The following is a 25,411-nucleotide window of genomic DNA, read 5'->3' as shown; positions in this document are numbered from 1 at the left end:
AGGCCCGGTTGGCCGCAACCTTTTACGGCGACCTCACATTTTTCAATACCAAAACCTCGCCGTCATCAGCCTCGTCCTCGAACCCTCGCCCTCCCCCACCATTACAACTTTAATACACATAATCAGCCATGGATCACGGACGAGACCCCTGCCCTTGGGTCATTCTTAATGACTTTGGTGGTGCTTTTTGCATGGGCGTAAGTTTAGCCCTACGTGCTGTGGACGATCGATTACAGCGACAATTGCGATGACCGTAAACCGGGACGCAGCTAACATTTGCCTTGCTAGGCTATTGGCGGTACCATCTGGCACGGAATTAAGGGCTTCCGCAACTCCCCCTATGGCGAGCGACGTATTGGCGCCATCACAGCCATCAAGATGCGCGCCCCGGTTCTCGGTGGTAACTTTGGTGTCTGGGGTGGCCTCTTCTCAACGTTCGACTGCGCTGTGAAAGGTGTTCGCCAGAAGGAGGATCCTTACAACGCTATCATTGCTGGTTTCTTCACTGGTGGTTCTCTCGCTATCCGAGGTGGCTACAAGGCCGCCCGAAACGGTGCCATCGGTTGTGCTGTTCTTCTTGCCGTCATCGAGGGTGTTGGTATTGGTTTCTCCAAGATGCTTGCTGGTAGCACCAAGTTAGAAGCTCCTCAGCCTCCACCTCAGGAGGCCACTCTGTGAGCCAGCATCTGACGAAACGAAATACTATGATCGATAAATGACGATCGAACAACCTTCGACTCCCCCACTCTCAACTCCACCACTACGACCAACAAATTCTCCGGGTCGGGCTTTCGAAGAGCCATGCCTCTTGTATTTTAAGCACCAATATCACCATCACCACGAACAAAAATCTGGCAGACGTTTTAATCCTTTAAATTCGCATCGGGTCGGCGTTCCATGTATAATAGAACAAGATATCGGAAGGGTTTCGGGAAGGTGGAATCTGGTTTAGCGATGGAGTTGCCATACTTCTTGCGAATACAGACTAACTTATGTCTGATGAGGAAAAAGAGAGCGACTGTGTATTATACCAAGCGACGGAGAGAAACTTGGGAGTGCACGTGGACCATCAGGTCCAACAGATATTGGAATGGGAAATTCCTGCTGCAGATATTTATGCTGCGTTTATTTATCGCGGATTGGGTACAGAACGAATATAAATGACATTCCTGTTCACTCTATGGACACTCAATGCTTTCGCTTGTCTATAGGTCGTTCGACGGCTCATTGCTGAAGATGCTCATTTGGGGCTCTCCCTCGTCATCAATCCAGGCTCGAAACATGCCTCCGCAGTTGAAATCCATTAGGACTTCAGACCGAGTCTCAATGATTTGGCCATGCGAATCACGAACGACAACACTCTCGATGCCAATGATGCCGCCTTCACCCTCACCTGTCCGGCGCCATCTATCACCCGCACTTCTTTCCAGCTCTCCGCCTGGGCCTGCAACATGAGTTACAGCCTTGGAACCCGACTCTGGTTTCCACCTCGCCATAGCTGCAAGGGTCCGTAGCGCATTTGTCCTCAGAAAGGAATCGCCGTTGCCAGTTCCAGAGCCACCAATGGATCTCGTGGTTGAGACTCGTTTACCACTGAGCTTGAGGGGAGTATACGTCACAGGAGTCGGAAAGCAGTCTGCCAAAGTTCCTCTCAGAACATCGCTGAGCACCAGTGAGGGGGCCGGCTGGGTCATGGCATTCTTCAAGCGATCCCACGTGGACGACCCGGTCGGATCACCATCCTCGGTCCATTCCTCTGCCCAGAAGCCTGACCCAATTGCAGGCGTGTCGCCAATACGACCAGTGAGCTTATTCGTTAGACCTCCTGTACTGGTTGCGGCGCAGATCACGCCGTCTTGATCAAGGGCTACTGCTCCGCATGTTCCTTGAGGTAGATACTCAGTCGCACTCCAGGTTGCTTGCCCCTGACCTTTCCTTTCTCTCTCAAGAGCCCGGATATGCTCATCCCAACGACGTTGGGTGAAGAAGTAACTAGGGTCGACAAGTTCTAGTCCGTACTGTTGCGCGAGTTGCTCGGCGGCCTTTCCATAGAGCTGTGTATGTCCCTGTGCGGATGGGACATCAAGATCGCCTGACTCGACTCCTCGGGGATTCGCCTCCAGATCGTCTTCGCCATGTTCAAGCATTGCTCGGGCTAGGAGGATGGGATTCTTCACATGGCGTAGACCCATGACACCGACACCTCGCTTCTTATAACCACGGGATACCATGACTGAGGCCTCTAGTTCAATGACTCCATCGCGAGTGAACACAGCGCCGTGTCCGCTGTTGAATAGGGGATTGTTCTCCAGAAGACGGACTGCGTAGGTTGCGGTATCTAAAGCTGAAGGGAGCTTCTTGGATGACTTTTCCGAGACTATCTCATGACTTTTCATGTACTGGTCCGCTCTGGTGACCTAAAAGACCAATTAGATACTTAAGAATATGGGCTTCTCATGCTACTATTTATGAACTTACAATGTCAATGAGAGCTTTACGATAAGCCCGAAACTGTTCCGGTGGGTACGTATCGTGCTGGATATTACCTGCGCCTCCGTGAATGATCAGACGAGGCTTCAGTCTGGGTGTTGTTTGTTCTTGAACTCGGTACTCCATCTTTGGTGGTCACAACCAAGTTATTGGAACTTAGAAACCAAGATAGTGAAATCAAGGGATGAACAATCTCCCCTCACTGATTGCTAAAGATGAGCATTACGACATATACGGAGCCCCACTCGTGATCAAATCCAACATGGGTTCATCCGGGCAATGAGAGGAGATAATGACATATTTTGAGGAAAATATGGCATGCCGCCTTTTAATTCAACATATTGTAGATTAGATTTTTCAGGGATATATGCTCATAATATTCTACATGAATATTTCTTCAATCAACTCCTAAGTCTGACAAGAGTTTCATGTTGCCCTAACACCATGCAAATGCGCCTATTCGTAGGCTCTTTTTCAATCATATCGGAGTTAAACGCCCAAGATTATAATACCCAATGGCAAGCACAGGAATTGTGACATTATGCTTGAGCCAGTACGATAGACAACTTAACTGCTTTGTCTATATCCTTTGGTCGTAAGCCTGGCGTGCGACCTAAACAGACTGCCCTGCTTGTCATTTCTATACGTTGTTAGTTACTGGCTTCATAACACAAGTTGAAGGAACTCGCCTGCTACTAGTCGATTCACGTCCATCGTCACTTTTGTCTTCATCCAACTAGCATCTGTGGCCCAATCTTGAGGAAAATATGATGAATCCATCAGAGATCCCATCCCTGCACCGAACTGCTCAGGGTTGGTTGCCTCAACTGTTGGTATAATGTTGATGAAGTCAACACCCATTGTAGGTGCCATGAGAGGAGCTTGTGTCATTGACGCTGTGGTGGTAGCGAGGGTGGTAGGTATCGTGCTTTGCCACATACTCGTTATGTCACTTGTGGCTTGCTGAGACGGCATATAAGGCGCCTGGCTTGACGCAGGGGGTTGCTGCGTTCCGAAGAAGCTGCTGCTCGTTCCTAAGCCCGAAAGATCTGGAGTTGCGTCAAACGAGCCCATATCAATTTCAGCATCAATAAAATCCACGTTAGCAGGTATCACGATACCCCGTTGACGTAGATATGTTTCCACCTCATCTGCATCGAAGAAGTCCCCTTCAAATCCCTGGTACATCATTCGCATGCGAGTATCAATATGATCTCCTTTCGCCGCTTCAACATCTGGGTTAAAAGGGCCCATTGAAAACCCAGTCATCTCCTGTGGCTTCATATGCTGTGTCAACCCTTGATTTCCTAGCGGTATCGCGTTCCCGTTGGCTCCTGTTGCTGTACTTCCTCCGGCTTCTCCGTTATTTGGGAAGAAAGTCCCGGCACCACCCAGGTTTGTGAAAGGGTACCTCCAGACAAACATTGATTCCTGGCTCACTCTTGCCAATGTGCTAGATATGCGGCGGATGATAGACTCCCTGGGTTCGAATAGTAGACAAAATCCAAAGACCTCAGCATATCGATGAGGAGGTGGGTTGGCCATCGATGCCAACCTCAGACCAGCCTCCAAAGTTGCTCTCTGAAGGCGGCGACCAAAACTCCGTTCTTGGGGCGCATAAGTGGCTGGCGAATGGACGTTGGGAAAGGGTGATTGGAGGAAAGGATTTTGCTCGAAACTGATTGTCGTTTGTGTGTCGTAAACCGGGAAACTTGCATTATCTGTAGTTGGCATTGTGATAATTTCGTAAGGCAGGTTCAAGGGAGGCGTAGCCTGTTGCCGTATAGTGGCGTCCGGTCTTCGTGGAGTTGACAGGCTCTTCTCCTGAGAAGCGCTAAAACCAGGCGGGTTCTGTAGCATGAATTCACCACTCCCCGAGCCAGAAGTGCTAGAGTCGGAACCAGATGGGTGCCGTCCTGGGGGTTGTGACACAACTTGCTCTTGTGCTTGAGCAGAGGCCGGAGTATCTTCGATGCCATCGCGGTTTGAGTCATCGGCAGATTTCCTTGTGAGTGAGAGAAACTTGCGGGTTGTATCATTGAGACGTCTTGCAACTTCAGGTGCACCTTCCAGCATTCCCTGGGAAAGAACAAAGTCAAAAAAGTTCATGAACTCTTTGCTCATGTTTTCATTGGCATCTTCAAGATCCTTAACTTTGTCCTCAAGGGTCGTAATGGCAGTATCTTTGCGATTACGATAGGCCCTTTGAGCCAGTCGGATCTGCGTTCGACGACGCTGTGGGAATTGTTAGTCAGAATGAGATCAGGCTGAGTGAAGAGCTTGGCTCATCGCATGAACTCACATCTTGAGCCGTCTCATCTCTGGTGTCAAGGCGTGGACGGCCTCTTGATCGCTTCTTACTCCGTTCCTCGTCGTTTTCTTCGGACGCCTTAGATCGCTTCCGCGCTGGCAGCGACTCAGGGGCGGTCTGAGGTTCTTCAAGCATGGTGGCTGGATTCTAAATGACGTTGTGACCTGAAATGGAGGGTGTATTGAACGATGAAGTCCGGAGAGGATAGCCTCAGGGAATGCGGTCAATATGAGTCATGTGATAATCAGCCGTAGTCACAAATAATTCGAGTTTATGAATTTTTTGGCATGATCAAATGTAACTGCCGGGACAACGACTGTATGACTCCGGTGAAGCCGGATGAAGCTCGGAGCTCCGCCGATTATGCTCCGTATGCCGGGGTGGGGATTTGCGGAGGGTACGGAGGGTACGGAGGGTACGGAGCAAAGGCGAGGACGATACTTAAATGATGGCGGAATGATAGGGGCAGAGAAGTGAGATGATGTTGGGGTTGGTGGTGAAGGGGAAAGAGGGCTGTGCATCGGCTAGGATCTCAAATGCCGATCAATGTCTGCTTATCGACTAGCGTCACAAAAGTGATGGTCAATCAAGATAGGCACCTCGTTCAGGAACAGAAAACTAGGCTTTGGAACTGCTCGTTATCTTTCCACCGGGGTGTTTTACAAGTGCTTGGGTTTAAAGGGCAACTATTTCAATGTTACACAAGACATTGTTTACTGTTCTACTCTCTGGAACAATCTATGAGATGCATTTGCACCAAGGCATCAAGCATGAGAGGGGCTTGGTCATTGCTCAGCCTTAAATGGTTAGTGGGGTTCCAACGGATCGGAGCGACGTTTGACCCACTGAAGAGGCAGTGTCCAAAGCGGGGGATGGATTTGGGCGGGACCAAAAATTGATATGTAAATGCAAGACAGAGAGACAGCTAACCATTGTTTGCACCAACTGTATCCAGTCTAATGCGTGCAGTAGGATCAGAGAAGATGTATACACTCGTCCACTTACATAGACTATCCATGCACCAGAAGTTTGTGTCCTTTAATCCAATTAGCTGCTGTCCAACCCTCAAAGACCCTCCACTGCTTCAGGGTAGTCCTAAATGGGCCAGCTTTGCGCTGAACGCACCTAGGCCACCAAAATGTCACTGCCACTTTCGCGACAGGGGCCCGGGACTCCTACCCACCAACAAACGACTTTAGTATTATTCTGTCGTTTCATAACCTCTTCATTCACCTTCACACCAGCACCTTCAGCATATGCGCCTGGCCTGCTCTCTTTTATCTAGAAAATCAATTCTGCCAAATTCCGTCAGTCATTGTTGACCCTCTAACCATATAGATATCGGGCTTTGTCACACTATGGCTCCTATTTTACTTTGAAGGCGCTACCATTTCGCGAACCACTACCGCACCCCCGACGACATCTGCTTTACCTTCAGCGTCCCTCAGCATGGGCGACTGGGCCCGGGGATGGACCAGAGTCGGGCAAACAGGTCCGACCCAGCACTATGGTCGTGTATGGGAGGCTGAGCGCGAGCTCCAGGAGCTTAGCATCATAGAAAGCTGGAATGATGATGATAGTTGGCCCGGCATGTAAGCTATTCATAGCCGATGAGCTGCGCACACCTTCGATGCTGACATTGGCTGCGCAGAAACAAACCGCTCTTCAATGGCCCCGATGCGAAGCGCTTCGACACAAAACTTGCTAAACTCGAAGATCTGGGATATGGGGCATTCGGTCGCGTCGAGAAGGTCTCTTACGGGTCTGTCTGTCTTGCACGTAAAAGGATCCCACGGCGACGCGGGTTTACTATCGACGATTTGCGCAAGGAGAGCTTGACTATGCAGAAACTCGACCATCGCCATGTCGTCAAATTGGTTGCCACATACGCACCTCGAACCCACGAATTATGCCTGCTCATCTGGCCTGCTGCCGTCTGTAACTTGAGCACTCTCCTCGAAGACTTAGAATACTTGCGCATGGGAGAAGGGGATCGTGAAGATATCCTCGAGAGGCTGGATGCTTTAGACATCAAGGATTTAAGTGCCATAGAGCAATCATCTGAAGATCAGCTTCTCCACTCGACAACAAAATGCCCACTCGAATTCTTACGCAATACAATAGGTTGCATTGCTCGCGCATTGGCCTATTGCCACCAGAATGATGTGAGGCATCTCGATATCAAGCCATCTAATATCCTGCTCAAGGCAGACCGAGTCTACCTTGCTGATTTTGGCGTCTCGAGAGATGTTAGTGGACAGGATCAAACTATGACAGAGGGAGTACCGGGAACTGAGAGATGGCGAGCCCCCGAATTGTATGCCAACAACGGTTCTAGCATGCAGTTGTCAGATATCTACTCACTTGGTTTAGTATTTCTAAATATTGCAACCGTTCTGTATAATGTTCGGTTATCCGAGTTTGACGAAGCGTTAAGATACCCATCCAGGAATACCCAGGAAGAACAGCTTCGTGAGCGAGAGCAGAAGCTGAATGCTCACTTGGAAAAGCTTACATCTCATGCCTTGGTCACCCCCCCTTTTATGTTTACCTACGAGGGCCAAGAAACAGTTCGTCCCCGGCCAGTTGTCAACTTGATTGCTCGGATGATCACACCAAACCCTAAAAACCGATTACACGCATACAAAATCGATGACAAACTATCCATGCTCGGAGGAATTCATCAAATTTATCATGGAGAGTGTTGTAAAAGGCCAATATCGTGGGTCGAAGACAAGTGGGATAAAAAGCTCACGACATTGACCAGTCTTCGAAAAGAGAACGATCGCTTGAAACAAAAGGTTGCTGAGCTCGAAGGACGAGACAGAACATACGAATCTCGAGTCCAGCGCGAGGTCGAGGAACATAAGCAGGCTGTGGTCCTGCTTCAAAAGAAGCTAAAAGATATGGAGGATAGGTGTCATATGTTAGAGGCAGATAATGCCAAAAGGAGGAGTAGCGCGAGTAAGCCCCCGAGCAAAATGGCGATGCCGCGACCCTACCGAAGCAGCACAACGAATCTTGAATCTGGGCCTGGGCTTGAGTCGTCACCAAAATCGAAGTCGACGCCGGTTACGCCAGCGGCAAGGCCAGCCTTTCAGCCATGGTCTCGGTCTTATCAGCGTCTCCCACCAGAGCAGAGGGCTTCACCACTCCAAAGACAAAGAGTCTCACCGCGGCCCCCGAATGACATAACCCCCAGAGGTTCAATCGAATTTCCGACCTCGAGATCGCCAAGTTTCACCAATATTTCGGGTTATGCTTTGCGCTCGCGTGGATCCGGCTCGAAGCTCCCCTTGCCAATTACACCGTCTCGAAGTGACACGCCGAATCTCAACCGTGACCAAAGCCTCACGGATAGCAGCATGTCCTCGTCAGTATTCTCTCGACATAGCATCGAGACAAATCCAACACCTCTGCAAAGCAGCCCAGCCCTGGACCGCAACCCGCTTCCTATGGACTCTGCAAAAGGACCTCAATGGGGCCAATTGTCCAGGCAGCCTGATCAACCCGATGCGAGAGTAGTGACCCCTGAACCCCGGCCAGCGCCGTCAGAGCCGAGTAGTCCTGCCTTCTCAATGCCATTTTCCACCATGTCATCCCCGAGAACTCTTCGGTCCGACCTCGCGAGCATCGACGGGGACCAGACACGCCGACCATCTGTGCCCTCACTCCAATCGTTAAAGAGCTGGGCTGAAGTCGCAAACGAGGGAAAAAAGACGTTGAAGATGATTACTCGACCACGCGCGCACTCGAATAGGTCTAATAGACAGCTGGAGGCAGAACCTGTCTAAGAACATGTATCATGACAGAATGGCGACGTTGATGAATGATGTGGATTTTTTGGGCATACAATTTTAGGAATTTTGTGCACTTCAAGTTACGATCTAAACAGCATTTGCAGCTAAAAGGTGAATACAAAGCGTATCATATCCCATCTACCTCTAATATTGTACATACCTATATTCTTTCTAATTCCGCTATGAATGACAGGACCTGGGTATAAATAAAGAAGATGATTACAGACCCTGTTATTGGCCACCTCTTCGCATGGTAGCAATTTGACTGAAAAATTGAGCTTCTTTGTCAGATTCCACCGCCCCTAACAGAGTATTCTCTTTCTTGGCCAGCCCTTGCCTCTTTGCCCACGAGATATGTCTACCACTGTCTTCCGCTCTGGCTTCATACTTCCTGGCATATTCATCCTCTAACTTTTGTGCCCTTGTGACCCATTGTTCAGACAAAAACGGGTCTTCAAATGAATTGTCTTTCGTTCGTTCCATTTCGGCCTGCTTTTGGCGATATTCTGTTAGGATTGTATCCAAAGTCTCCTTTGCTACTTTAGGATCAGTTGGCTTTGCGCCACTCTTCTTTTCTTCCTTGACCAGTGCAATTTCCTTTTCAATAAGACTGCTCACTGCTTTAGCGCGAGCCGTCTGGTCGTTTGTGATCTTCATAAGTTTTTGATCCCACCAAGCTTTTGTCAGAGTCGCAGTGAAGTGATATGAAGCTAGTGGCCCATCCCGTACGACTTTGTCCGTGAAGCCTTCCGCAAGTAGCAGTTTGTCCATCATGGCGTCCCATCGATCGTCTAATCGAGCCCTCGGGATGTCCTTAGCGGAAACTCCCAGAAGAGTTCTAACAGACCGTCGAAATATGGCTGTCTTTCTACTAATTGCCCGCGAGAACACTCTCGGCTGTGGTTTCTTAATTCGAACGAACGATAGCAACTCAGCAGTGTTACCGGTAACTGGCACCTTTCTCTCGCCTACAAATGCAGTTTTTGGGAGAGGCCGGATAGTTGGTTCGTATTTAACAGGCTCATCAGGGGCAGAGACTTTGGTGAAAAGTGGAGGGTTGAGTCGCTGCTTCGAACGAGGTGGCTTTTTGTAGGAGGGGGCTTCTAGACGGGAAAGATTGGCCGTGAATTTTCGTTTGCAGAGATGTCGAAGTATTTCAGAGTGCTCGGGCGACTTTGTATCTCGTCCTTTCGTTAATAAAGTAAGGAACTGAACAGAACATTAGACCGTGTAGACCGAATCCTGTTCAAACCTCAAACCTTGTATCCTGCAGCCATTGAGTCGTAGAGAAGCCTGAAGCTGGTGAGTGGCTTATTCTTGGCGAATCTCTCTCTCACTATTTTTGTTAAAGGGTGTTTCCGTCCACCAGGATGGACATGATGCGGTAAGGGCACGTTGGACGCTGTTCTCAAGAGTGCTCGATAGAGTGCCAATGCGGCGACTCTATGCTGCGAACTGCGCGCCGCGACAAAGTGCTGGCGAATCATGGCGACTGCGGTTCGTGTGGGTAGGTGTACATGTAGGTTACCGGTATAATTGAAGCATATTAGTGTTGATGCATGCGATTAGATGTTGGTGAAAGCTTGAACATGGTGGGGGAGTTTTACAGGTTAGCGGCTCGATGACTAAGAATTACCCCGGATTTTGAAGATCCATGGGAAGTGAAACGGTCATCACCAAGGGGCTATTCCCGATGTATCCGTATGAATGTCGAACTTATTTAGGCAATTATTCAAAGATATGACAATTTGCAGTCCTCCCTTCGGAACTCATTGTCTCAGCTGGTTTACCTGCAGATAATATGTGTAATTCTTTAAGCGAGTCATCCAGATCAGAGAAGACTGCGATTCGCACTAAAAGTTGCTAAGATATCTTGTTATCCCTCACGTATCGTGTTAGCCAAGGTCATATTGTTATTAATCGGCGATTCATCCCCCCTCCCCCGTTTCAGAACTTGATATCAAATACAAGAAGTGACAATGTTCAGCAAACAAGTGCATTCTGTTGTTGACAAACTTGCTCGAAAGCCCACAGGACGGTTGACAACTTAAGGGAACCGTTACATATGCAATCCAACGTCGACAAATACTAGAATAAGGGGCCGAAACTCAAATGACTCTAACGCAGATTCAGGCTTTTCGTGCCTTTGACAAATAATAATTCATTCATTAAAGTTTTGCGTTCCTTGTTGTCAGTTTACGAAAGCTAGAGGACACCTACTCAAACAATTCTTGCCACATCATGGCACAAACGCAGCCTAATACAAGCTAAAGTATGAGTAGGGCTGCATTGGCTAACTGGAGGGCTGAGCCGCATGTTACGGACCATCCTATCAGAACAGCATGATTTGAGCAGCTGACGATGTTTTCAGGCTTGAAATGCAAATCTCAGCTCATGGTTGCCCATCCTTGTCCCGAGGCTCCCGTGAAGATGACCACTAACCCACAACAGCGAGCTGATCAATATTTCGTAGTCTCAATAATCAGTACCGAGACATCCGAAACGTCTGGACGGATCGGACAAGTAAAAATTGCCGATTCCCGAGATGTTGCCCGGCATTGATTGATCTGAGATACGCAGCCGCGCGCTTGAATGATGGATCGGGGCAAGGGATCCGTTGAAAAATTTGTGACAAGTGAGATGATTTTGAGTTTGTGGTGTTTCAGTAAGCTATCATCACCCTGACGTTGGATGGCCAGAATGGCTGGATGGGGCAAAGTACCTGTACCTTGAGGATGGGAATAGTGTTTTCAACGCCAGGGTACGATATTATGTCGTTGAATCGCATGAACTTTCAATAAATAGACCAATCTGTGATGAGTGAAGAATATCTTGCTGTATAATCGAATTGCTCTAGGCTTCATGACAGCCATTAGCATTCGGACCCATTCTAGATCTCCTTTGCTCTAGAGATTTAGCGACAAGAAAATATCCCCATGGATTGAACATACCAATTACGCTTTTACCAGTCTTCCATGTGGCCGGTTAGAATGGTGGTTCTGTTAATGATCGGCGAAAGGGTGCTAAGTCCTGGAAAGGACTGAAAATAGTCTCAGAAACCCTGGACGTTAGGTAGGGGAACGATTTTCGACAACAATAGATCTCACGTCTCAAATAATTTATGACCCAACATCACATAACATGATAAAATATAAGAAGGGCCAACACGATTTTGTGGGATAACTGGCAGTTATTGCTGTCAGGAGCCGATTGGGCTTATGGATGACGTGAGGTGCCAATACTATGAATTGGCGAGTGCTAGAGATATCAGTTTGGCCGAAACAGATGTTTTAATGCTTGAAACATGCTGTTATTGTGACCAGATGATACTGGGAGAGTTGCATGCGAAGATGAGTTTTAGGTGGTGTGAGGCTGCAAAAAATTAACGATAGCTTCAACTGGCCCCCCAACAAAAGCCCAATAACACGATAAAGCAGACCATTAAAACGGCGCTCGTAGTTGTTGTCATTTAGCAATTGGCTCGTTTCACTGACAGACAGGCGGTCTAGGATTCTGAGTTGGCGATATGTATGTACATGCATGCACGATCTCATCCTTGTCGTTGCCTGCATGCGAAAGCTTAGGTCTGATATGCAACTACTCGACCGCTATTGAAGAGATTGATTCGTGATCTGGCCTGAACTTGTAACTGAGGACGTATCTGCGGAGAAGGGTGGACGCAAGAACTGCTACGATAGGTAAACTTTGCAATGTGATGTCCGGTACTCCGTATGGAATTGGGACTTGGTCCATGGAACCTGTTTGAACGCTTGAACTCAGACTGAGGCTCTTACATGGTCGCGGCATCTAAAATGTGCGACGCACCCCGCTCTGTGAACAAATGGTTGCCATAAATGTCGATGCTGACCAGTAGCAAGTGATTCCGTAACCCCGCGGAGCAGTTGACTTTGAGCCGATACTACGTTGATACTACATGTGGATGTATGGACTGATGGATTTGTCTAATAAATCGCGGTTGAGAACCGTAAAAACTTACATTCTCTGTGACCGCAACACCGCAACCAGAAGAGTGGATCAGCCACTAAGAGTGTCAAGAGGTCTGACATCCACCCTATCACTCCCGGTTCAACGGAACAAAGTTATGTTAAACCGTTATGGACAGCAAGCAGATGTCGAGGCACGAGGGCAGCCTTGATAACAGGAACAGCACTAATAACGTTAGGAAGAGCTCACGAGTCTGAATCATGTTGTTTGCATGTCTCATTTAACTCGATTGGCTTGCCAGCCTTTCTCGTGTTCGGGTTGGCGTCCATCTATTTCCCAGCTCGGACCAATCTGGTACGGGAGGTGCCGCAGCTTGCATTGACTGAAAGGCCCTGGCTCTGGTGAGGTAGGGCAACCTCACCTCATAAGACACTCATTCCAGCGTTGCAAGATATCGATTTGATCCCCTGATCCAGATTGGCTGGGCTGAACTTAGCGGGCAGCGGCATGCATGCCTCTCATCAGTCGCATGAGGTTTTTGTAGGATGGATGCATCGGGCGTGTTCATGGATTAGTGACCCGCTCCCCCACCTCACTAATATCAAGGATGAGGTGGAAGACGCGGGAGAAGGAAGAAGAGAAAGAGAAGAAAAATTCATCCCATGCTTTTCAAGGTCAAGGCTGGCTCCAGCACTTGGGGCCGCTAACATAAAAAAGGATTATTAAAGCAAGAGCATGGACTGAGAGAGCAGGGTATCTGCCAGCCTCTTCTCAACAACTGATGACTGTTTCTGCTATTTCCTTTCCCCGTCGACATTATTCGATCGTGATCCCTCGACGCTCGCAGAAACTGTCTGGCCCTGCTTCCTCGATCGGAGAGACTAGGATCGCTGCTAGAAAGGAGACCTCGATCTGGTGACACAGACTCGACTGGCACACGACATCGACTTATAAGGGGAATATATGTGAAAAACAAAACAGGAACACTGTAATGCGATCATCAGGACTGGTTACTAAAAAAAGGAAATATCCTGGGGAGCCAGCCAGCTGGTCCAACGCTCAAAGCCCAAGGTACCGGTACACAAACAAAAAAGCAAAACCGCCAGAGACATCTCGAGCCAATAGAGTAGACAGGGACAACGGCAGCCACCAGTAACAGCTTGAGTCCTTGAGGTCACCACCTGGACTCTAATTAATATCCAACCCGCCTTCTCTAGCTTCTCCTTTCCTTTTCTCGTTCTGTTTCCCATTCACTTTCGCTTTTCTATTTCCCAGCCTCACAAATAATTCAGTTCACCTTTTGGGTCTTTAGCCTCCAGACTCAACACTTTTCCATGCTGTACATGCACTAATACGTAAGTCGACCTCGCTTCTTCTGTCCCCTGTTTTCGCGTGTCTGCGGCATGCTGTTCCCGGCGCCGCTCTTTCTACCCCTGGCCCTTCTATTGATTAGCGGATGGAGTCTCGCGGCATCGTTGAGCTGTGCCTGAGCGGCTTGACCGCCCTATCCCTGGCTCTGAGGCGGATTCCGTTGACGCCTTCTTGACGGCCATGTCATGACGGCCCAGGCAAGCCACTGCTTACCCCAGCTTGACCCCTGGATCTGCCCATCATCGCGTCTGCTTCTGATATACACCCGAGTGTCTTCCACCGCTTCGAGTCCTTGTCTTCTTGACCGTATAATTTTCACCTTACCCATGAGCCCATAACGCCTCACAGCTAGCCTTCCGCCGCTCAACCATTTTCGCTTTTCATCCGTCTTTTACGGTGACCGCTTTATTCAGAGCTGACTTTAATACTTGACAGACCCCACGCGATCAGTTCATACACAGAGTTGCGCGCGGTCTCTTATAATACCAACTTTCTTCCCATCCACCGTACTAAGCAGGGCTACACCTACCTCCCCTGACGATATTGGGCCAACCTCTTTATCTCTTGACACCTCACCCAACATCTCGTCATCTGCCGGTTCGTGTATTGTCCAAGTGCTGGCTTCCACGGCGGGTCGACCATTTCCGTATCATCCCATCTCGCTCATCCTGGTCTCATCGGACCACATCTTCCCCGGCTTAACATCCCGCCAGATCGGTTACTTTATTGCTCGATCACGCCCTGTGCTTTAGCTGCGTATTCGGCTTTGAAAACCACTGAAACACATATCATAACTTGACCTGCCTCGCTTGGTGGTCTCTGTATCTGTTTACATACGCCATCAATCTTCACTCAGCCATATCTGACAACAGAGTTGATCTTCTGTCTAATATCAACGACACCTTGGATTGAGCTGCTGCATGAGCTCGACCCGAACTTGGCTTGGCTATCATGTTTCTGCATGCTGGTGCTAGCCTTCACGGCCACGAGTACTCGACAAATCGACAGACACAAGCACCCCAAGGAGCGTTGCCCTTCCTCCGATCAGCGCTTCGACGCCGGTCAGATGCTGATAAAACAACAAGGCCATTATCAGCAGACGTTACTTTCTTACCACAACCCCGACCAATGTCATACCATGAGAAACTCCCCCCCGTGACTACAGTGACGCCGGTGCGCCGGACCTCTCGCCCTAGACCTAAGTCTGAGTACATGCCTCGGCGAGATCTGTCGGTTCGGTTTCGTGAACCGGAAACTGATGACGACCTGCCACCGTCAGAGGTTCAGAGCGAAGACGAAGGCTCTGCTGCCTGCTCAGATATAAGTGATCTAAGTGATTCATCCACAGCACCTCGAAGAAGGAGGAGGAAGCGCACCTTCAGAAAATCTACACAATTTCTTCTTGCACACCCAGCACCTCGACCAGGAGCCAGACAACGCCGCTTGGTCCATCGCCCACGACTACTCCTTCAATTACAAGAAGTCGGCGAGAAGCGCCCAATACCCGCATTTGATGTAGTACCGTCCAGCCTCATCACGGGCTCTCAAATTGTACCTCGTATGGCCAAGCGTTGCCCTCACCTGTTCCATACGAAGCCAACCCTTGGCATGAACGATCTTCTTATTGTTCGCAGTGAGGACTATGACACGCCAGCATCTCCAGGATCTCTCGATACCGAAGACTCGCTTGACCAAAGGGACGTCGTTGCAGTTATTAGCCCGCTTCCCCAAATGGGTGACGAGTCCGCCGAAATCGTGATGGAAGATGGATCGACTTGGGAGTCAAGTCTGATGGCCAATGGCTCATATGAGTTCATTGGAGTCGACGAGCGAGGACGAATTAGTACGGCGCGATGGGTCAAGAAGGCTTCGACGCCAACATCCCCCATGCCTAAGAATACTGGAGAACAGACACCACCACCGAGCCCGTTACCCACGGAAGTCAAGTGGACATTTAGTATGATACACCCCGATACAAGACGGCACCCAATCATGGGTTCCCTAATGTCAAATACGCTGGACGTCTTTGACACTTATAATACCATGTCGACCTCAAGTGGTCGTTATCCTCCAACTCGAAACACACCACTAGATTCTAAGCTTGCCAGCGACTGGATCGTCTCGAATCCTCCTGAAATTCAGTCACGATTGACGAAAGTGGTGCCAGAAGACATCAAACTTCTGATGGTTGCAACGGCATCGTGGGTCAACCTTAGACAAAGTGGATTGCCTGGATCGGGAATCTGCAGGACACCATCGACGTTGCAAAAACGCACACTTAGCAATGGTGGTGGTCCGCAGAGAGCGCAGACATTCCCTGCTCGCCCAAGCCTTTCCCTTGTTAATCCTTCACATCAACTACCGCATGTCAACACGAGCCCGGCAAGTAGTTCTTTGGACAGTTGCACATCGGACATACCCGCACGTCGAAGGTCGGTGTCCTACAATGCCGGGTTTGTCAAGCGGTTTGTGACACCGCGTGTCAGCGAGGATGGACGACCTCCGCTAGAGACCCTCGACATCAAGTCAGACAGGCCACCGACAAGACGTGTGAGCATTAGTGTGCGGAATTTTGCAGACAAGATTTTCCGCCGGAGAAGCAACTCCCATGCGCAGGCTGAAGATATATGTGGTCACAAGTTCGAATATTGATACATCGATAGTGATGATTGTAATATAAATATACCTTGTCCTCAAACGGACTTATCTTCGCACATGGCACATCCTTGGTCTCTGAAAGCACTGATCTACTCTGAACATGAAACTGGCGCCTCAGTTGGTGAGAACGGACACTTCAAGCCGGAAACACGGCGAAGTGGAGCCTTTCCTCCTCCGGAATGGCACATCTTCACGGGCGGAGGACCCTTCCACATGGTGGGGCACTTGATAATGCTGACCGGATTGAGTATATGATTACATTTAGGGAATGCTGGGTCAAAGATCGAGGGGTCTTTGACCATGAGCTTAGTAGGATGTATAGTTCTGTTCATCTAACTATTTTGCAATGTAGCATTTTATCCTGTCTAGTGAATGCTTATAGATCTAGCAGGCAGTAACAAAGAAACGCAATCATAAGAAGTGTGATGGTTGACACGCAAAGCGAGCTTTAAGCTGGCTTAGGCAAAGGAAGCTTGCGTGTTTGACGCGGTAAATTCGGACTACTTCGGACGACCGGTGGCGGTGTTTTGGATGTCATGCCTACGAATCAGTTGGCCATTTCTGAGAAATAAAGAGTAAGCATACTGTTCAAGCCGTGTTGCATAATTTCCTATTGGAGCCTTTAGCATTGAGGTGGAAGACAACGTTGTCCCGCTGCCTTGGGTATCCCGTCTTCGTTTTGACTGGGATGGAAACTGATTGGATGAATGTGTTTGATTAGAAGAGACGAGAACACAAACCGGCTCAGCTTGGCCCATAGTACTCGGGGGAAGCAGTATCACCATCACACGCTGCGCTTGTGATAGCATTGACGTTTTTCGGGCTTGAATGGGGGATAAGAATCACACCAGCAAAGTGGAACCAATCAGCCACAAATGCGAGTTGCCGTTACTAAGGACAGCAAGCAAGGTCGAGTAATGGGACAAAGGGTTGGAGGTTTCACTCGACGGTTAGCTACAAAATGAAGTTGAGCAGCTGATCACGGAAAGCCTCAAAATCCAAGCGGGGTGATTCTCTGCGTATTACCGCTCAACTCCATGGTTATTCCCGTACCTAACCCTCTGAACCCTTCCTTTGTGATTGACCTACGACGGGACGGATGACAATCACTTCTTCGTAGTGGCATGCATACAGCGATAAAGGGGGACTTGATGTGCATACAGAGTCTGAAGAACAGAGAATCAAGGCGATGCGACAGAGTGCAATGTAACATTGAGATCGAAGGAAACACGCTATAGGTCACAGTGAAGACCCTGAATTTAATTAAGCCCACCTAGGTAGGCTTCACTGATTACGATCCATATCTTGCACATGCTCCTGATCAACTGTCCCGTCGGTTTTAAATCCCCTTCGTTTCTCTGGGGCTGATGCGCGCGTACTGGCCCCGGAAAAGTGGAACCTGGAGCTCTGAGAACCTTAGGTGCAGTTAGATGTGTCCGCCAGGCTACTGCTGCTGCATCATCCATCACCATTTACGGTCGCCCAGCCCGCTTCTTAATCCTCCAACTCCTCCCACTTTTACTTCTACTTTTGCCTTTGCATATATTGCCTAACTCTGAAAGTATTCTCAGGTCCAGGTCGCCACGTCCTGCATGTTGATTGCAAATATCGACGTCGACTTCAGAATAAGCTCAATGCCCACCACCTGTCCTTCGCCGCCCCGCCTTGCGATTCAATAAACGTCCCGCCCGAGCTGTTGCGCTGAGCCCAGCTGAGCTGAGCCGCCCGCTCTCGGCTGCCCGACGGTGTTCGAGTGAATCGCATCATTTATCGATCACTTCATTACTTACCCTCGCACCCACCTGCCCGCCATGGATGAGAACATTGGTCCTCGCCCCTCGGGTTCTCACGGTTCTATGCCGCCTACAACTGCATCTAACCTACTAGCAAACTTCCTGCCATACGAGCCCATCTCACGATCCACGTCCCCGGGTATTCCTTACCTCAAGACCGATGAAGACGACAAGAAACGATATCGGCCCCGAACTTTTGCATACTTCTCTCAGCTCCCATTTGAAGTCGAAGAAGAAGCCCAACGAGATGCTGCTCTGCAGGGCATCCTCAAACAACTATACATTGCTATTAGAGCGGAAGACTTCTCCCCAGGAGCTCTCCATTGGACCAAGGAGCTCCAGGGATGGCTCAACCTCAAGTTTGAGATGACGAGAGAGCAGAGAGCAAAGCTAACTAAACTTTATTATTCCCTTGCATTGGCTCCCGGCCTAGATGCAACCGCCTCGGACCGCTTCCTGCGCATGGTCCTCACTCTCACAAGGTACGTGTGCTGACAACATTTTGATGACATCAATTCACATCTTGTAGGAAGAATCATTATTTGAAGCCCGGTGAAGATCTCGTTCTTGAATGGAGGCCATTGTGGAACGAAATCAAAGCATGGCTTCTCCCCTCAGAAGTCGCAGCGCACCAGAGCAACCGCAAGCGTTCCGCTAAACAGCTGCTCAAGCTGTGCACACATGTCCACACGTATTTCGATCCTTCCGAACGCCGAGCGATGCTGGGGGAGTTCTTGCCATTCTTCAGTGTTAACGAGCTGCCCAACGCCTACATCGTAGTGGGAGTTTTGAATGCTTTGCTGCCAAGTCACCCCGCTCCCATCAACGAACCTCAGTCTCAACCAGCCGATGTCTTCCCCACGCTCTTCCACTTGTGGTCTATCATAAATCGATCAAAATCATTTGATATCTTTTTCATTGACCTGCTGTCTCGTATTGCTCGAGACCACATAGCCTGCTCCTACGTCCCATTCGGAAGCCATGGCATCTTTTCAAAGGACCAATCCGACCTCATTTTCACGGCCATTCTCAGGCTCACACAAATCCCCGTGGGCCAAGCCAATTCTCCGTATACGCCTCTGGACTATCTATCTGGGGCAGGTATTTATGTTGAGAAAGATAAGAAGAAGTATCCAGTGGCCTATATGATATCCCGCTTGATCGTGAGCTCTTTGTCTCCGGCTTGCCTAAAAGAAGATGATTCTATTATCTCACACTTGGAAGGCCTTATGGAGTCGATTGATACTTTCTTTCACCCCTCCAACCAAGGCTCGTGGACCACCATGCTTGGTCAGTTGACTCTCTACCTCACCGAGGCGTTCGTCTCCCGATGGAATCGCGAGCAGAGCGGTGAACTGGATCTTCCCGAGGATCGCAAAATCAATGATGGGTTGAAAAAGCGTTTTGTGATGGCACTCAAGGAAGTGACATTCATGGGTCTTTTCTCCAAAAGCAGCCGCGTGTCGTACTATTACTACAGCGCCTTGCAAGGACTTGCATATCTCGAACCGGACCTGGTTTTGCCCGGTGCATTGCAGCGTTTTTACCCCAGTCTTCAAGGACTTGTGGAGGTGCATAGAACCACATCAAGTCTGAATGGATTACAGATGATTGCCAACATCATGTCCAAGCAAAAGGGTTATAGATGTCACATTACGGCTCTTCTGGCTTTGGCTCTCCCTGGTATCGATGCAAATGATCTCAACAAGACCCAATACACGCTCAACTTCATTCAAAGTGTCGCGTATAGCATTCCTATGGTACCATTGGTCAAGGAAGGAGGAAGCCACATCCAACTAGCCATGGAGTGGGTCCAAGGTCAAATGGATCGCATGGAGCGTGAAGGCCAGAATGTGAAGTTTGACTATAAAAACGAACTCAGCGACGAAGACGAGGCCAGTATTCTGAGATCATCGACTACTGGCTTTGGCGAGTTCATCCTGACACTTCTCGGGAAAGTGTTCACACTCCTGGAGAATTTGCCTGACGCAAACCAAGTCCGTGGCGGCACCCCTGAAGACAATGTCATCAACGCTCTACCGGCTGCGTTATCGCCCCTGTTTGCATCTTTGTCGCCGGAACTTTTCGACATGGCTCTGGAGAAGGTGGCAACGTTTGTTTCAAGCCACGTGGTCCATCAAGCACGAGATGCAATGGCATGGATCTTGAATGCGCTCTGCAAGGTCAACCCCGAGAAAACTCTCAAGGTCTTCATTCCCATGCTTGTTGTCAATATTCGCAACGAGATTGACTATAACAACGCCGCGTCCGACCGAAGTAGTGGAACAGACTACTTGCCCCGAGATCGGGCATTGGTTTGGTATGTCAGCATGCTTGCCATGGCAGTTGTCCATGTTGGAAGTGAGGTCTTAAAATACAAAGATGAGCTCCTGGGCATTGCGGGATACATGCAGGAGAAATGTCGTGGTCTGCCCACTATTTTGGTCTCCAATTACATACATCATCTCTTGCTCAACTTGACGCACACCTATCCCATCGATCACGCTCTGTATGAGCCCGAGGTCATTGAACGTGGTCTCGATGTCGATGATTGGGGAAAGACAACTGCCCCGGCCGATCTCAGTATTCGGTGGCACCAGCCATCTCCTGCCGAGATCGAATTTGCCGTTGAACTCTTTGCTTCCCAAACAAAATCTGCAAAAGATCAATTGGAATCGCTCATGAGCGACAACCCACCAGTGAGCCGTACTGGCAAGAACAAGGAGTGGTCTGACGAGGTTTCTCGGCTTATGCAGCAAATCCGCCTGGTCACGTCAGGCATGGCCACCATGTTCGACCCTGAGCGTGCTGCGGGTATCATGACCGGAAACACAGAGGAAGACCACGATGTGGCTCGCGAAGATGACGACGAAATGATGATTGACGAAGACCCTCTTGCTGAGGTTGCCGAGGACGAGGAACTCCGACCTCAGTTCCGCTACAAGGCAGGCTATGCCCTCAAATCCAGCGACCCTGCCTATAGCAGAATCCATGATCTACGAGAAGAGTTAGGTCATCTACTGACCAAAACGCACTCTTTCCTTAACGAGAACCAAGAAGATGATGTGAATTCATTCACCGCCCTGTACGCCGCCTATCGTACCTGGATTACTGATGTTGGCATTGAACGCTCTGCTCATCCCCTGGAGAGACATGTTCGACTTTACAAATCTGACATTGCCGCCTTCAAGATCAAAGGCTTGAGGAAGGTCTATCCTCGACCTCTTCTCATCAAGCGTGCTGAGGCGTATCAGCTTTTGCGACGTAAACATAACGCCTCATCGCGGCAGAAGAGCGAACTTGACAAACGGTTGCTGCTTGATCTTGCCGAATCGAGTCTTTCGCTTTATGCTGATGTGCGACGAGTTGCACAGAGCGCTCAGGACTCATCGTTGAAGTCACTTATTGGCGGTAAGCCGTTAGTGATTCCTGTTATTCTTGAGCGTCTCAGAAAAGCAATTGAAACGAATGACCATGACCGAATCAAGGGAGGCATGTACACTCTATTGTTCACGTCTCTTTCGAGAACTCTCCTCAAAGATTGGCGCTTCGCCCCTGAAGCCATGCGATTGTATATCGAGACTGCAGGTATTGACAAGCCTTCCATTCAAAACCTGGGCTCGTCAGCGTTATACACTCTGATTGACTTCGGCAAGCCCTTTGAACGCATGATTGTCATTAATGATGAAATTTTGGATACAATCAAACCTGCTGCTGATGTCGCTGCAGCTATTGATAGTCGCCATCAATTTATTATGCAACGTAGGACGAGAGTCGAGAGTTCCAAGTCTGCCCTGGGCTTGGAATTGACAGAGCGTGCTAAGGGTGCCCATTGGAAGATCGCTACTCGATGTGCAATCTTTGCGACCAACCTGTGTCTGCGATTCCACACCTTAGCGCCCCCTGAGTTTATCGAACTCGTTGCTCAGGGTACCAATGACCCTCATCCCGGGCTTCGTGGCTACTATCTGAGCGCTTTTACATCAGTCTTCACAGCGGTTGATATGAGAGCCGTTTATGGCCATGAGTACCGCAACTATCTCCTTGAGAAGGAAGTTGGGGACCGAAATCGCATCCAAGTTACTGTCGAAAAGGGTGACGCTGAATTTACTCACAATTTCCTTGAGGCTTTCAAGCAGCCTGAAGGGGCTGAGTATATGGTGGATGCTGATCACCCTGGCTGGCTAGTATGGGGCAAGAAGTTCACAGCCTACCGAGCGAAGCCTCTACCTTTCAATGCATACGATGATGTCGAAACTGCTGTGAGAGATCAGATGGGCCGGATCTTGAATCGCCAGTGGCTATCCCAATGCTTTGACTATCTAAAGCAAGAACCACGAGACGCGTCGACCGATAGGTTCCGCATGAGCAATGTCTACCTATTGATGCACGTTTTTGACCTGATGCACTATGGTAAAACATTGGTCACTCTGGACGACGTCAAGGAGCTGGTAAAGGAGGTCTTTGGTGATGGCAACGACAAGCATCAGCATCGAGCGACCTCGGAAATCATGGGCGCTTTGCTCGCTGGCTCCAGTGACGACCCCCCAGAAATCCGAAATCGCGTTTGGGAGTATGCTGCGCCGTTCATGCTGAATATTTTTGCAGACGACCTGACACCTGACAACTTGCAATACTGGCTCACTTGTCTTCACCTCGTTCTTGACTCCAAGGACCCACGTCGATCGCACGAGATTGTGGATACTCTCAGAGCGTTCCGACTTGACATGACATCAAACGCGGCTTTCAAAGAATCATCAAAGGTTCAACTTCTGGAGTTCATTGTTGCGGACGGTGGTTGGCACTTCCGACATGAGCAAGCAATTCTTGATGACTTCCTCGCCCACATTGATCACCCCTACAAGGCAGTACGTGAGGCTATTGGCCGCGTGTTATCAGTCATCTATAAGACTCGATATCACGAGTCATTCGAGAACGTCGGCAATCTGCTCGAACAAAACAAGGCTGCTTCGCCAACCGGCATCAGGCCTTACCAACCAACGGAAGAGTTCTCAGCCACTATCAAAGACGTCTTCCAACGACTCGAGAAATGGCGACACGAGAGAACACCTGGTCAGCAGACCCCGAGTTCTTATACGTCGGGCTCCAAAACCGTACTTATGTGGCTCGATTGTACACTATCATCCCACGAGTGTACTCAGCTCGTGCCTTTCTTCCCCACCCCCTTTATGGAAGAATTACTACACATGATGGATGTCAAGGAAGACCCGGAGCTCATGAGACTTGCCTATCACGTATACCGTCATTTACCCAACATTCCTTTCCGAGATGGCGAGGACACAGAATTCATCGATGCACTCATTCGCATTGGAAAGACGTCGAGCAGTTGGCACCAGCGGCTTCGGGCCCTGGTCAATATGCAGGTCATCTACTTTAGGCGTATTTTCCTCACGCGAAGCGCTCAAAGAGAAGCACTTTTTACCGCCGTGTCTGACATGCTGTGCGATGCACAGCTTGAAGTGCGCTCGTGTGCATCTACCACGCTCGCAGGCATGATACGCTGCTCCCCCCGCCGTATCCGCGACCCTACGATTGCACGTCTCAAGGCCCGCTTTGAAGATGAACTGGAACGCAATCCCATGCCGAAGCGAAATCGCCATCTTGCTGGGACAGATACCCCAGTTGACATTCATAAGCAAATCACAAGACGTCATGCTGCAATCCTTGGGCTGGGCGCATTGATCGAGGCGTTCCCCTATGCAACCCCTCCACCTGAATGGATGCCTGAGATACTAGCAATGCTGGCACGCAAGGCTGCTGCTGATCCCGGTGTTGTTGGTAAAGCGACAAAGACAATTCTGAGCGAATTCAAGAAGACACGACAGGACAGTTGGACAGTTGATCAAAAGGTATTACCCCCTTCCGATGATTACAGAGGAAATCATTACTAATAACTATCCAGTACTTCACTTCAGAACAATTGGAGGACCTTGAGGGAGTACTCTGGAAGAGCTACTTTGCCTGAGGGCATCATCTTTATGAGAGGAGACTGGGCTCAGACTCTACGCATGACCAAAAAAGGTTGAACAACTGCCAGCACATACGGGCTGCATATGTTTATTATAGCCTCAGGGAGCAAGAAAACCTGAGCCCTGAGCCCTCTAAGCTTAGGGTAGAGTTGCCTAGAAATTTTCAGCACTTAGGATAGAGGTCCTAAGTTGTCTTGCTTCCCCTAGTATGGGTAAGAATTGAATGATGAAGGCGAAATGTATAGAGCTTGTATATGATGCCACGGGTTCGGGAGTGCGGGAAAGGCTCGCAGGCCCCTTGATTGAGGTATTGATACCATCTCTGACATCGGCAATAGAAGATTTCCTTGACTATAGGTCAAAGGATATGCATCAAAACGGATCCATAATCACCAGAGTCTGTTAACTGCAGTGCCCTCCAAGGGCTTGTTGGTCTTGTGAGAAAACAGTGAAAGATACAAACACGATTGTAACAAATTGAAGTGTACCTATAAATGACGTGGCTGAAGCAAAGGTGCAAAGTTATGTTCAAGTAAGACCTAACACCGCACCCTAGTGCTGAGGCCCAGGACCATGGCTGATCTGATATTCTATGCTCTGCCTTTTACTTGGAAGCCTGATGAGGCGTTTCTGATCTTACTTAGTATTTTGGCCCAATAATTGAACAATACCTTGGGCTTATCTTAGTAGGATGTGAGATGGAGGAGGTGACCAGGTACCGTTTTATTGAGGTTCCATTGGCTAAGCGCTTAGGCTTGTGACTTGGAGCCGAAGTGAGACTAGCGCATTGCCAGTCGCTGCAGTCACTCAAATGCAGCGAACCAGCGCTTGCGCAGCCTGACTCTGTGCCTGATCTTCCCTTATTACTTACTACCTACTAAGGTATAGCGAGGTCGGGGACTTTGGGGTCAGCCTTCATTCAGCCTTGATTAAGGCAAGGGCACTGCCCCCGAGACCTTGGAACTTGTAACAAGCAACAACAAATTTCATGTTGGTTGATTGATTGAATACATGAAACTGCCGACCTTGTTTCCAACCAGCAGAAGTCTAAGC

At 49.2% G+C, this 25,411-nt stretch overlaps 8 protein-coding genes across 8 annotated transcripts; 4 read left to right on the top strand and 4 right to left on the bottom strand.

Annotated features, from left to right (window-relative positions):
- Positions 1-128: 128 nt before the first annotated feature.
- FPRO_02876 (putative TIM17-mitochondrial inner membrane import translocase subunit) lies at positions 129-678 on the top strand (the record flags this gene model as incomplete). Its single annotated transcript, XM_031226975.1, has 2 exons — positions 129-197; positions 289-678. 2 exons carry the CDS (start codon positions 129-131, stop codon positions 676-678), a joined length of 459 nt encoding a protein of 152 aa, XP_031077457.1.
- A 527-nt stretch (positions 679-1,205) lies between these two features.
- Positions 1,206-2,616, bottom strand: FPRO_02877 (uncharacterized protein; the record flags this gene model as incomplete). The annotated part of the gene is made up of 2 exons (XM_031226974.1): positions 1,206-2,417; positions 2,479-2,616. 2 exons carry the CDS (start codon positions 2,614-2,616, stop codon positions 1,206-1,208), a joined length of 1,350 nt encoding a protein of 449 aa, XP_031077456.1.
- A 413-nt stretch (positions 2,617-3,029) lies between these two features.
- Positions 3,030-4,936, bottom strand: FPRO_02878 (uncharacterized protein; the record flags this gene model as incomplete). The annotated part of the gene is made up of 3 exons (XM_031226972.1): positions 3,030-3,130; positions 3,180-4,725; positions 4,793-4,936. The coding sequence occupies 3 exons, from the start codon at positions 4,934-4,936 to the stop codon at positions 3,030-3,032; spliced, it is 1,791 nt and encodes a 596-aa protein (XP_031077455.1).
- A 1,314-nt stretch (positions 4,937-6,250) lies between these two features.
- Positions 6,251-8,595, top strand: FPRO_02879 (uncharacterized protein; the record flags this gene model as incomplete). The annotated part of the gene is made up of 2 exons (XM_031226971.1): positions 6,251-6,393; positions 6,453-8,595. 2 exons carry the CDS (start codon positions 6,251-6,253, stop codon positions 8,593-8,595), a joined length of 2,286 nt encoding a protein of 761 aa, XP_031077454.1.
- A 237-nt stretch (positions 8,596-8,832) lies between these two features.
- On the bottom strand, positions 8,833-10,088 carry FPRO_02880 (uncharacterized protein; the record flags this gene model as incomplete). The annotated part of the gene is made up of 2 exons (XM_031226970.1): positions 8,833-9,810; positions 9,861-10,088. 2 exons carry the CDS (start codon positions 10,086-10,088, stop codon positions 8,833-8,835), a joined length of 1,206 nt encoding a protein of 401 aa, XP_031077453.1.
- A 1,263-nt stretch (positions 10,089-11,351) lies between these two features.
- On the bottom strand, positions 11,352-11,480 carry FPRO_02881 (uncharacterized protein; the record flags this gene model as incomplete). Its single annotated transcript, XM_031226969.1, has 1 exon — positions 11,352-11,480. The coding sequence occupies one exon, from the start codon at positions 11,478-11,480 to the stop codon at positions 11,352-11,354; it is 129 nt and encodes a 42-aa protein (XP_031077452.1).
- Positions 11,481-14,868: 3,388 nt separating this feature from the next.
- FPRO_02882 (uncharacterized protein) lies at positions 14,869-16,569 on the top strand (the record flags this gene model as incomplete). The annotated part of the gene is made up of 1 exon (XM_031226968.1): positions 14,869-16,569. One exon carries the CDS (start codon positions 14,869-14,871, stop codon positions 16,567-16,569), a length of 1,701 nt encoding a protein of 566 aa, XP_031077451.1.
- A 1,817-nt stretch (positions 16,570-18,386) lies between these two features.
- On the top strand, positions 18,387-24,354 carry FPRO_02883 (uncharacterized protein; the record flags this gene model as incomplete). Its single annotated transcript, XM_031226967.1, has 3 exons — positions 18,387-18,850; positions 18,898-24,238; positions 24,292-24,354. The coding sequence occupies 3 exons, from the start codon at positions 18,387-18,389 to the stop codon at positions 24,352-24,354; spliced, it is 5,868 nt and encodes a 1,955-aa protein (XP_031077450.1).
- Positions 24,355-25,411: the final 1,057 nt, after the last annotated feature.

This window comes from Fusarium proliferatum, assembly GCF_900067095.1.
Source record: "Fusarium proliferatum ET1 genome assembly, contig: FPRO_scaffold002, whole genome shotgun sequence".
Classification (NCBI taxonomy): Eukaryota; Fungi; Ascomycota; class Sordariomycetes; order Hypocreales; family Nectriaceae; genus Fusarium; species Fusarium proliferatum.
The sequence above is the reverse complement of the archived record's forward strand: the minus strand, read 5'-3'. Positions and strand labels throughout refer to the sequence as shown.